The sequence below is a fragment of the Drepanopeziza brunnea genome (assembly GCF_022702325.1).
Source record: "Drepanopeziza brunnea f. sp. 'multigermtubi' strain 214-2 chromosome Unknown ctg2, whole genome shotgun sequence".
NCBI lineage: Eukaryota > Fungi > Ascomycota > Leotiomycetes > Helotiales > Drepanopezizaceae > Drepanopeziza > Drepanopeziza brunnea.
In genome coordinates, this window is record NW_027094065.1 from 1,377,728 (window position 1) to 1,390,267 (window position 12,540).

Sequence of the window (12,540 nt, forward strand, 5' to 3'; positions counted from 1 at the left end):
GGGAAAAGGGGCATCCATGAGCTCGTTCTCTACGGGCTCTCCGCACGCAGACCTGGTGTGTTAGCCGGGGGGTCGGATGGCATGGCATGGGATGGGATAGGTGTTTTCGGGGGCACTCGCCCACGCATGCACGCATGGGTATGCATGCGAGCAGGCAAGAAAGGTACGGCGTGGAGGAAATACAAAAGGATAATCAGGAGTTGGTCTTTCCCTTCTTTTTTTTTATATATATATGTAAGATTACAGGATCCTGGAAACGTTGTTCACCGTCTTCATCTTCGTCATGGACAGAGAAACAACCAACAACAAGGTCAATGATACGTTACGTTGAAGGAGCAAAGATGACCCACCTCTCCTTTTACGACAGTCTTTTGCAAAAAGTCTTGGTCCCATGCCATGGTCTGTGGTGGTTTCACTTTCCTTCGTGTAGATACTGCTCCTTGCTGTGTTTGCTGTTTGCTGTTTGCGAGCATACTATCACGGGTCTGGATCTCGCTCTCTCTCTCCAATCTCTCTCCAGTCTATAATCTCTCCTCCGTATGAGCTCTCTTCAGCAGCGAGAAGTCTAGGCAGGTTCTATCTATCTTTCTTTCCATCTCTATTATTACATATATATATATATATATATATATATACGTATATATATATATATCTCTCTCTCTCTTCGGCGTTTGGCAAGTCATAATCTTTTCTTCATTCGGGTGGGGAGTTGCTTGGAATATCCTGCGTATATACATACATCTTTCTTCTCTCAGCGGACCACGTCATCTTAGGTGATATGTAGCTTTCTTATGTGTGTATATACTTAGGTGGTTTATATACCTCGTATAAAAGCAGGACTTACTCGCCCGGGGTTGGGTTCGCGAGCGCAGCACTCACGCACTCACGCACTCACTCACTCACGCCTTGCTCGCGTGCGACTCCCGGGTCAGAGTATAACCGTAATGCCAGCCTTCTCTCCCCATATCTTCTCTGACTTTGTAGTTTGCCTCTGCTTCTTCCACTGCAAGTCACCAGATCAGCACTGCACTGCACGCCACATCACATCACATCACATCGTCTACGTCTAACCCCGACCAGGATACCTGAGATGCTGCAGAGGAGAAAGGAAAATGTCAGTAACCTACGAATCTCCATGTCAAGTTCGACAACACTACACCCTTCCTTCCACCCCAGCCGTCCCAAGGCCCCTAAGAATGGCACCGCGACCTGGCTGCCTCCCGCCCAGCTGCCCCTCTCTTCATCCCCTCTCGGTCCACCTGCATTGGCCAGCACAACCGCGCACGTATTCTCGAACGCTCGTGCCGTCATCATACTGCAGCAGATAGAACTCCGAGTCAGTAAACGCACATCTCGTCTCATACACCTTGATCGTCTCATAGATATATATATATATGAGACCGGATACTGAGAGTTATTGGGAAATAAGATCACGAGTGTACGATCGCTGTACCTACCTATCCAGAAACAGCTCCTCGGCCATCGGATTCCTCGCGAGGCCGGCAGGGCTGCAGTCCCCGAGCGTCCAGAAGGTCGGCACGACGATGATCTTTGCGCCGCCGGCGATCAGGCCGCGGAAGGCTTCGGGGAAGGCCAGGTCCCAGCAGATGAGCATGCCGACCTTCCCGAGCGGCGTGTCGAACGCTACGTCTTTCATTTCAATCCAAGTCAGCGTGGATTCTGCAGGGTCTCGGTCGGGAGCGCGGAGCGTGGTTGAAGATTTCTTGGGCTCTGGGTGAGGGTTTTGGTGTTGGAATGATGAGATGATAGGGGGAGAGGGAGGCATAGAATGCGTATCTGGTACGCACGGGGCTCATGGGTTGAGCTGGACAGGTGCGGACGTTCCGGGTGCCAGAGGTTCTTCTTCTGGTAGCTGCCTAGGATGCTTCCGTCGCTGCTGATGAAGTAGGCGATGTTCAGTAGGTCGTCGCCGTGTTTCTCGACGATGGTGCCGGGGACGATGCAGATGTTCAGCTCCTTCGCTAAAGCGCAGTAGGAGTCGAGATACTTCTGGTACTGGGCACAAAGGGGCACGAAGCCGGGGTCGTCGGGCACCCAGGAGGTTAGGCTGTGAGGAGTCAGTGTTGTTTGTTGAGGAGAGGAGAGGCATGATGGAATTACTGGTACTCAGGGAGGACGGCAAGCTGGATGGACTGTCTCGCTGCGTCGCGGATATACTTGACGGCTGCCGCGTGGTTGCCTTCGATGTCGAGGGGCTGAGTGAGTGCGGTGATTATAAGTAAGTGCTAGCTAGGGAAGCAGCATACCACTTGACAAAAGCCAACGGCATGAAAAGACCAAAAGCAAATCAAAGGTAGAGACGAAGCTCAATATACCTTAGGATGCAGCTGCACGACCGCAATCTTGTACACCGGCGCCATGATTTACCACAGGAAAGGTAGTAGTTGGTAAATTCAATGGCAAGCCAAACTCAACCAAGCCAAAATGATCAAGGTATGTAAGTGACAACAAGGAAGGAAAAGGGAACTGTGGTCGCGTTGCCTTTGCAGACAGAGTATTGGGGAAAGGAGAAGGTGGTCGGTCGTACTTGAGCCCCATATAAATATATACAAAGGAGGGGATACGAAGGAGGGGCTACCTACTACAATTGTAAGAGAAGTGGCGACTCATTATGTATTCACGGTATCGGCGGGGCACCCATCAATTCAACCAGCAAGGACCCAGGTGCATTGGTCTAGCGGTATGATTCTCGCTTAGGGTTCACCCTAAACATGTATGCGAGAGGTGTAAGTTCAACTCACCACTCGGTATGCTATACAAAAGCAGTACTAACAAAATTTCAGCCCCGGTTCAATCCCGGGATGCGCCCAACCTGTTACGGCTTTTTTTTTTTTTTTTTTTTTTTTTTTTTTCTTTCTTTCTCATTTTTATCCTAGTACTTTTTGGCTTTATTTTATACAAAAAAAATGAGATCTTCCCCTTGATCGGGTCTTGTAGGAATATGGATGCAATCGTCGGACTCGCTTAGGTGGGCCTCCTTCCATCCTTCAGCCTCAAAAGGGAGCCGACGATGATTATTCTTTCACGCAAGGGAGGCAAGGCACGCCCAAAATACCGGCGTGGTCAACTGAAGCATCATCGGCTTCAAGTAGGTATATCATTATGACATACCCTATGAAAACAAGATACCAAATTTCGTTGCAAAGCTCTGTCCCGACTCTCATCCATGATTAATTGACTGTAGACTCATCACTCACGCCAGCTATACAATTCGCCAAAGCGCCACAGCATCGTCACCCATGCGTCTCAAATGTATGCGCCTCGAGCCCATCCGTTACCAACGCCGGTGCCGAACCACAAACGCCCGCTCTGGTGATCATACCACCAACACATCTTTCACAAAAACAATAGTGCGTCCTAGATGCAGGTATCTACACAATTCGGTATCCAGATCATCCTAACTTGCTCCGTTCAACGTGCATCGTCTCCCACAAATCTGAGATCCAACGATCACGGGCATGCAGAGGTTGCTACAGGCTCCCGTCCAGCAGTCTCCCCTTTCTCTGCCGTGTCCTCTAATCCCGAGATGGCTGCCGCGGCGGGGAAATAGCTGTCATTTATGGATCTCGGCACATCTAGTCGTTCGTCATGAATGAGAGGTCGTTTCGTATCAGTTGGTGTCATAGAACCGCCAGACTCGCTCGAATCGTGACTAGAGCTTTTATCACGATTGTCGTCCAACCTCTGCGATGGCCTCTCTTCGCTTGGTGTCGTGGCCGCTGAGAGAACCGATGGCTGTGACCGGTGGAACCACCCGCCTCGCTCCCATTCACCTGGCTTGTAAAGACACGAGTTCCGCTTCTCGTTATCTACTATACCTAGCAAAAGTATGTTGAGTCGTTTGAAGTCAATCGGCTTGAGGATCCACCCATCGAAACCAGCGTTGATGTAAGTCTGACGCTCGCGCTCGAGAAGCGATGCAGATACAGCAAATATGGGTACTCTGCCGTTACCAGCTGCTCGAGGAGAGAGATCACTCTTCAGGTGTGACTTCTCATACGACCTAATCATCTTCGTAGATGTAAGTCCGTCAACAATTGGCATCTGAAGAAAAGTCAGTACAAATTTTCAAAACACTCAGCACTCCCAAATGTTGTGCACTCACTTGCATATCCATGAGCACCACATCGAAGAATGCCGCCTTCTCCCCATACGCACTGGCGCAATCTTCTCCATTGACTGTGTGGTGCACTTTATGGCCGCTTTTATCCAGCCTTTTCATCATGATTCGACTGTTGACGGGATCATCCTCCGCGACCAAGACCTGCAGATGTTCCGCATCAAGGGGTTTCGGTTTCTCGATTGCCTTCCGGTTTTGCTGTTCCGGAAGTTCAAAAAGAACCCTAGATGGTGTACTGAGAGTTTGTATTGGAGTGTCAAACTCATCTGGCATCCTGACCGCTTTCATCAGTGTTTTGTTATCAGTCACGTATTCAGACCCTGCTGGTCCCTCCAACGGCCTACGAAGATGCTCTGGTGCCCCAAAAGATCTTGATCTTGTCATCTTTCCTGGATTTGATGATGTTGTGCGGGCTGAGTTAGAACCCAGGCTAGGTACACTCTTCCGACTATGGCGACTCTCTCTGCTATTGGTCCGCTGCAGAGTTGTCTCTTCAGGTTCAGCCTCACCAACTGCTAACGGTCCTGAGATAGCATCAATGAGCCTGTCGACATCACTCTTCTTACTTGCGCTACTCTTGGTGCTGGAGCCGCTTCGGAAACTTTGAATACTACCCATCTCCTCGACACTTTGCCTGCGGTTGGTACTGTTCAGCTTCAAGGAGCTATTCTTTTCTATAAGCGTGAGTTCCGGTATCTCATCAGATAGTGGTGGGGTGGATAGTGGTAGTGGTGTTGGAGGCTTTGAAGGTGGTGCCTGCTCCCTGGACTCGTCGGTTTTGCTGGCGCCAACGGTGAACGGCAATTGCATAACAAATCGCGAACCTTTGCCTTCCTCTGATTTCAACCGGAGCTGGCCGTTCATATTTCGGATGGTCCTAGCCACCATTGCTAAGCCAAGACCTAGAGTTCGATGTTCTTTTCCTTGCTTGAAGACTTGGCGAGACTTGTTGGGCTCCTCAAATGACTCCTCGAAATCGCCTTCGGTAGACACTTGCTCGAGGTCCCTAAACAACGAATCCAGTACCTCGTTGGACATCCCGACTCCAGAATCTTGTATAATGATCTCAACCGTCGCACAGTCATTTTGTAGGCTTTCTAGCCACATTTCGATATGAATCCACCCGGTCTTCGTGTTCTGGACAGCATTTGCTGTAACATTCGCGATGACCTGTCTCACACGACGTTGATCGCCGTGGACGAATTGGGGGACCCCGGGATGCTCAGTGACTTCGTATACGAGACCTTTTCTCTTCGCATCCCCTCTGAATGAGTCAGTGGCCTCCTTAACCGTAGCTGAGAGGTCAAAAAGCTCGTCCTTGATGAGAGCTTGTCCTTCCTCTGTGTTTGTCAGATCAAGGAGGTCATTGATGACATAAATTAATGATTTTGAAGCTGAGTGAGATTTCGACAGGTTTTCTCTCGTTTCTTGATCGAGAGCGCCCTCAAGAGCTATCTCCAGATAGTTGATGATGGCGTTGAGAGGGGTTCTGACTTCGTGGGCTGAATTTGAAAGGAGAAGCTTCGTGAATTGGCTGCTTTGTAGTGCCGCTTCCTTCTGACGCCAGACCTCGATGAATTTTCCGTAAACTAGGCACAATACTGCTGCTGTCTCAACTTGCTCTTCTGTCCAATCGCGACATTTCCCGACCACCGTCTCGCTCCAGGTCTTGAAACTCTTCCTGGGCTCGAGATAGCCTTCTGTCCCTTCTTTAACAAACTTCTCATATGGATTACCAGCCCACTTAATTTCCTTTGTTTGCCCTCGGCGAAAGAAGACAATAAAATCTTTCCCTCCCACACTCAGAGGTACAAGTAAAAGGCCAGCAATTAGATTGAAGCCTGGCCGGTACTGCAGATCAGGGAAGTCGACTTTGATATCTTGTGATGTAATCACGGAGGTAATTTGTCGAAGCCGAAGATATTCCAACATCGCTAGTGCTTCCTGGGACTGTTCAATCTTGCCCATTATCTTAGTTTCACCTCGAATGGAGAGCAGTCCGAAGTCGGCATCGAAGAGCTTCAGCAGATCGTCTGATGACGCAATAATGTAACCAGACGGATTGGCCTCAGTTGGTACGGTATTGATGAGCTTCCGAGCTTGAAGCCGGGAGGCATAAGACAATCTCTCGATGTTTCTTGATGCTGTATCTCCTACCAGTCGACACATCTTCCGTATCGGGAAAGAAACCCGCATGCCTTTGCTCCCATAGGTATGGCATGCGATCAGACCCCATAGTTCGTTGAAGGCATTGATGGATATACTCATGCTCGAGCGCACAGCCATGTTAGCAAGGTATTTGATATGGATTGGAGACATTCTAGGGCACGGAGAGTCAGCAATTTCTTCATCAAAATGGTATCGAGGGAGGGAGGGAGGAGAGACGTCTCGACTCTCTCGGGTCGACCAGGAGTCGGATATATGAGGCTCTTCCTTCCTTTACATACGCTCGCAAATAGCTAAAAGATAGATCGAGAGGGTCTTCGAGATCTTCCACATTTCTACAGACAAGACGAGCTGTTTCCAAATCTCGATCGTAGAGAAGTCGCACTTTGTTGATTTTATACATATCACGAGCCTGCTTTGGAATATCCGACGCTGCATGATGTCAGTGTCAAACTTCACCAAAGCAACAAGGAAAATTGAAGAGCACGAGAATTTATCGGGAGGGGGGGGGGAGGCTCGATGGGAGAAGGTTACCGGGAAAATGCAAGCCTTTGTAGAGGTCCTTGGTCGCTCGCGGATCCACCAGCTCAGTAACCACGCGACCATTAAATCCGTGGTCGAATTGATAAACCATGACTCGGTGAAAGCCAGTCAATTCTTTTACCACCCCAACTAGGATTTTCAAGAAGATTTCAAGGTTCGGTGCAGCTGCCAGTTGTTCCTGGACTTGGGACATGATATTGAAGACTTCCATGGCCGCGGCCTCCCCTTTTCGTTTTCTTGCACTACGCAATACTCGCAAAGGCTTGCTCGATATGTGGGTACTCTCGTCGAACTCTTCCTGGGTCGGATTACTGTTTAGCGTATCCTCGGGTGGCTCCGGAGTATCGTGGTTTGGAGGAACAAGCGGATAAACTTGATCATCGTCAAGTTCAAACTCGCAGATTATCAAGTCTGGATTCGCTTGATTGATGTGCATTGCACACCACAGCTTCTGACTCCTCCTAGCTCCCGGTGCTCTGATGGAAATAGTGAAGACTTCCGGTCCATTAGTAGCAGGGTCTGCCTCTTCGTCCCGGATGAAATCTATGTGGTCCAAGACATTGTCGCACTGCTCCTCACTCAGGATATCGGTGAAGCTGTTCAGCCTGAACAAGTCCTGGGGCGAATACCCAATGATTCGCCGGGAATTCTCGCTAACAATTCGGACCAACAGCTCTCCTTCCTCACGTTCTTCCAACGCAACGAGCAGTCCAAAGCTTTGGATTGCCCCCGGAATATGTATGCTATGAACTCATGTTAGCAGCGCCTGGCACATGTCGGCGAGCAGTGTTACACACGGTTCATCTTCGCAACGTTGCAATGTTTCCCCATCACGGCCTGTGATAACAGCGTGACCTTCTGCAGTCACTATATGCTTAAATCTAGCAGTGACCAATCCTGGCATCGAGTCCTCTTCGATATCAGTGCCAAACGAAACCGACTTTCGACTCCCAGTGTCCGATTTGCCGTTAGACTTGTCCGACGTGGCGTCACTGAACAAGTGCATTCGAGATACCTCTGCACGTTTATCGATATCGCTGTGCATGGTAGAGACGGAAGATTTTCGTTTATCTCTAGGTTGCACCGATGCCGAGCGGGAACCTTGACTGGTCTTTCGACGTCCCCAGTACGAACCTTGGGTGGAGTCACTCCCTGTAGCGCTGGTAGGGAAGTAATCCGGGTGATCAATAGAATTTCGGCTTTGAAATATGTTTGGTATTTGCGTCGGATCTACGCTGATGGCACTTCTGATAGGGAACACTCGATCGCTTGTAGAGCCCTTACTGACAAGTTGATGGTCCGAACAGGCACTCCAAGAGGAAGTAGCACCATCTTGTACCATAGGAAGTACGAAACCATTGTGCACGTCTGATGCTGCCAATGGAGGTTTTTGTTTTTGAGAGCCATTCTCTAGTGACGGCTGTGACAGTGGAGACGTCGGAGGGGAAGAGAAATTGACGGCAACGGGTGACGCGGACCGTCTCGATGTTTCCTTGCCACCAGCCATATCCTCACCATCCCGCATTCTGAGCAGCTCAAAGTCGCCGTCTCTATCGCGGTACCAAAGGGGTGGCGTCGAGTGCCTCGAATAATCGTCTTCGGCCTGCGGCACTGTAGTGCATGTGTTGACGATACAACTATCCCCGAGTATGCTTGGATTTCATGTAGGTGGTTTCGTTTCTCTCGACCGAGAAGGGAGGGGAAATTTGAGGCGCGATGGTCCGTCGACATGCGGGCTCAGCCGTTGATCTATCTAGCTCTAGATCTAGATCTAGATCAATCCGAGAGACAAGGCTACGGCGGGAAGGGGGGGGGGGGGGGGCAGAGGGAAGATGCGACCGCAAGCCGGCGTCGACTGGGTATCTCGTCGAAGCAGAGATGCTGGCTGGCGGCTTGTTTGCGTAGTGGCGATGAAGGAGGGAGAATGGGAGATCGAGGCTCGAGGGTTGAGGGTCGAGAGGGTGGAGGTCGGGCGAGAAGCAAAGGACAGCCACTAGAGCTCTTCCCACTTAGACCGGCCCTAGTTGGTGACCGGCAAATATCCAGTTGGTTTAATCTGCTCGGAAGGAAGGTCGGCCTGGCTACGGGAAGTAGTCACCGTAGTGGCAGCAGTACCGGTAGTAGTGTAGTATAGTAGCAACAGCTAGATCATGAAGGATAACTTCCAAAGGAGAAGAGCAGCTTCGAGGATTGATTGTATGGGTTGGGGGGGGGGATAGTCCACCCTCTCCCCTCTCTCTCTAGATCTGGCCGCCCGGCTGGGATGTGATAGTTGTAATGGAATGAAGGTTGATATGTTTAATCAACCGTCTTCTCTCTCCAAAGAAAGATAGCAAGAATGATAGCCAGAAAGCAAGAAACAAACAAGCAAACAAACAAACAAACAAATAGAGAAGTTTTGCCACCCTTTACTTAGGTAGGTAGTTAATCCTTACATTCTTCCATCATCGTGCCAAGGTGGGTCGGGTTGATCTGCAACCGGGGGCTCCACTCACTCGCCTTGAACTGTGCCGGCCTGAGGCACACTCTATATATACCGGTACAGTACTAAGTTCTTCGTGGGTACTACGGTACATAAGGTATACTTAGGTACTCTACCGATACCGCACTCACTGATGGCCAAAGAAACATCACATGTACTCCAGCACCGGTACTTACTGCCCTCCGTACTGACTGACTTGAAACCGACTCGCCCCATCTTCGACAGCGTGCAGAAACATAGAACCCTCCGCTTTTACTGGGCTTGGGAGTCGGGGTCTTACCAAGTACTACTACTACGTACTTCTCTTACTACTTACTTACAGAGAACAGTACCAAACTCTAAGGTCTGAAGTTCAGAGTCTAAAGTCTAAAGGCTAAAGCTCAATGGTCCAAGTCTAAAGTCTAATACAGTACAGTACCGGTACTTAAGTAAAGCTGGCCCCCCCTCCCGGCCCGGTTCGCCACTCGCTTGGAAATATGGTACCGATGCAGTGAGAAGAGAGACTCAGAGAGAGAGAGAAGACCCCTAGATCTGCTGCGCTCTGACATCACCAGCATGCGCCGCTTCCGGTTTCATACTGTACAGTCCAGCACGACAGCCCACCTGTCCGGGCGGAGTACCGTAGTGCGTCAACATCCCCAAAGATGGGGCTTGTGGCTTTGCTTCCCTGTCGCAGATCTATCCTTATCGCTTGAGCACCCGGGAATCGGGAGGTGGCAAAATCACGTGTATGCATTCAGTATCTACGGTATCTGCTCGCTTTCGTATTCGAGTTCGGCTGACTGTTCTGGTATTTTATGCTCTCTCCATGTAAGATCAAGTAACGAGGTGAGCGAGGTGGTATATACTAGGTATTCGCTTCATCGCGGAGTGGAAACACCGTTCGAAACCCGACAGAAAATCATGACCGACCCGACCGAATGACTTACCAAACGAAGGTACCAAGCCACCCTCCGGCAAGCTGATATACCTGATCGATTGACATCTTTAGAATCTGCATTGTTCCTTTGGACACTAGCCATTCAGTGCGTTTATGATGATCGTCTCAAGAGAGTCTTTGTTATTACATAAAGGGGTCGTAAGCGAGGGCCTGCCAAAGGGCCAGTTGCTCGCTCCCGTCTGGCCTACCCATACCTCTTCAACATGCCTCTTTTTCAAGATTAATCTTACAATCTCGCAGTGGCAGCAGGATCGGACTCCAAAGTTGTCAAGGTAAGGAGTATATCCATACATGATATCCTGAGGCCTTGAGAGCTACCACGTTTTCATTACCGAGCAGCTGGTGGAATCAGAGGGCACGCAGTTAAACAATCTATTGGTACTTTGGTTCTGCACTAAAAACGGTTTCCGAGTTACTCCTTCTGCCCTGCTGCAACTGTCCCTTTCCGGTTCCTCAGCCATGCCGATATTGTGGCTCAATGACGGTCAGAATCCAAGTGGATTACTTTCTCGCAACAATTTCCGAATAGCTTCCCCGCCAGCAGGCCAGGGTGCTTCGCAGAACCATGTCACCAACGTCCCAGGATTCATGGAGACATACGGAGGTAAGAAACAACCTGGGAAAAAAACTTCACGGCACGGAGTACAAACCAAATCAAGAGACACGGCTAACGTCACCAGAACATGGATTGCACAGTTACGGCACATGATCTCCGAACCCATCACCAACCAGCCTTCCAGCATCCCCGGAACTGCATACCTTCACCGGCGATAGCTCGTCGGAAGAGTCATTCCGTCCAGAGTTGCATTTCCCGAGGCAAGAGCCCAACACGGGCCCATCAACATCTTCATACCCGTCGTGGGCATCACAGAGGAGAGCAATTCCTAGCCAGCATGGAGACTTCCTGTCGACCTCTGCAAGAAAACCTACAACGCCAATGTTCGCGGCATATCTCTGACCATCAAGCACTTTCTGCTCTCGGCGGAAGAATTCCAAGTCCCAAACAATGGGCCGGAGATTAACAATTTGTCTCTCGTGGTCACGGGATCCGGATGCACGGAGTTTGGGCAAGCAGGACATGCTGAATATGCATCTGGCAAGGCAATGTTGCAGTAAGATCTAGCGAAGACGGTGAAGAATGAGATTACGAGGTTGCACAGCAAAGCGCGGATTAATGCCGTGGCACCAGGATGGGTCAACACCCCCCTACTCGAAAGACGTCTCGATGACTTAAAAGAACTGTATACAGAAGCTCGAGCGACAATTCCCTTGCGCGGAATGGCGCAGCCGAAGGGTGTGGCGAGAGCCATGGAATTCCTGTCAAGCCACAAAGCAGCATGCCATATCTCAGGAGAAAGTCTATCTGTTGATGGCGGCATGGAAGTAAGGGTGGTACCGACGACGGAACGAAGGCGTCCCCCGAGTCTACCGTCCTCCCTACAGAAAGCCCAATCCCGTTATTCCAGAACCTCTCGTCTTCGCCTCTCTCGCACCACCAGACGCAAGATCCAAATCATTCATGCTCAGCATCGACTTCGACGCCGTCAGTGGACTTTTAGGCACGGGAGCCAGCCCCCAAAACAACATCGCCGGCGATTCATTCGGTTTCTTCGCGTGTCAACCTCGAATCGATCACCAGAATAAGCGAGCTCTGAACATCCTCAGTACGCTTGCTGATACACAGTAACAAGCTGGCTAAGTCCGCGTCTCGCGCCTCCTCAAGCTCTTCAAGGATCACGGCATCGCTTCAAGCATAACCTAGTTCACTCCATGGAGAGCATCCCCTCCGAGACGCAGCAAATCCTCAACAGCGGCGCCGAGATAGCGTGTTTACACGGGTACACTCACGAAGGAGGAGCCCAAATGTCCGAAAGAGCAGGAGCGGGAAGTGATCGAGAAGTGTGTGCACCTCAACACGGCGCTGACAAGCCAGAAACCGCGAGGGTGGCGAGCGCCGCTGTCCCGGATCCCGGAAGCACACTACCGTGAAGGTTCTCGAGGAGTCTGGGTTCCTGTACGGTAAGATTTCCCTCCCACCACGCGGCGGATCGTCTCGAGAAGGTACACGGAGAGGAAAAGGCCCAGCGGCTGGTGCAGACTCCCTCGTCAACGCACCGCGACTACGAGCCGGATTTCCTGCCCGAAGCAGCACCCATTCAAACCCATCGACTACCCGCCCCGCCTCCCAGCGACGACGACGTGGACGAAGCCGCTTCCGCTATCATCGATGTCAATGGAGGAGACGCTCGTTGAGATGCTATGCAGCTG

The 12,540-nt window shown here is 50.6% G+C and overlaps 3 protein-coding genes across 3 annotated transcripts; 1 reads left to right on the forward strand and 2 right to left on the reverse strand.

The window, feature by feature from the left end:
- Positions 1-899: 899 nt before the first annotated feature.
- L3040_001535 (uncharacterized protein) lies at positions 900-2,381 on the reverse strand (the record flags this gene model as incomplete). Its single annotated transcript, XM_066156789.1, has 6 exons — positions 900-1,003; positions 1,128-1,315; positions 1,458-1,650; positions 1,809-2,068; positions 2,122-2,216; positions 2,337-2,381. The coding sequence occupies 6 exons, from the start codon at positions 2,379-2,381 to the stop codon at positions 900-902; spliced, it is 885 nt and encodes a 294-aa protein (XP_066012806.1).
- Positions 2,382-3,471: 1,090 nt separating this feature from the next.
- On the reverse strand, positions 3,472-8,375 carry L3040_001536 (uncharacterized protein; the record flags this gene model as incomplete). The annotated part of the gene is made up of 5 exons (XM_007294212.2): positions 3,472-4,065; positions 4,127-6,461; positions 6,589-6,739; positions 6,842-7,593; positions 7,648-8,375. 5 exons carry the CDS (start codon positions 8,373-8,375, stop codon positions 3,472-3,474), a joined length of 4,560 nt encoding a protein of 1,519 aa, XP_007294274.2.
- Positions 8,376-11,791: 3,416 nt separating this feature from the next.
- L3040_001537 (uncharacterized protein) lies at positions 11,792-12,261 on the forward strand (the record flags this gene model as incomplete). Its single annotated transcript, XM_066156790.1, has 2 exons — positions 11,792-11,936; positions 11,996-12,261. The coding sequence occupies 2 exons, from the start codon at positions 11,792-11,794 to the stop codon at positions 12,259-12,261; spliced, it is 411 nt and encodes a 136-aa protein (XP_066012807.1).
- Positions 12,262-12,540: the final 279 nt, after the last annotated feature.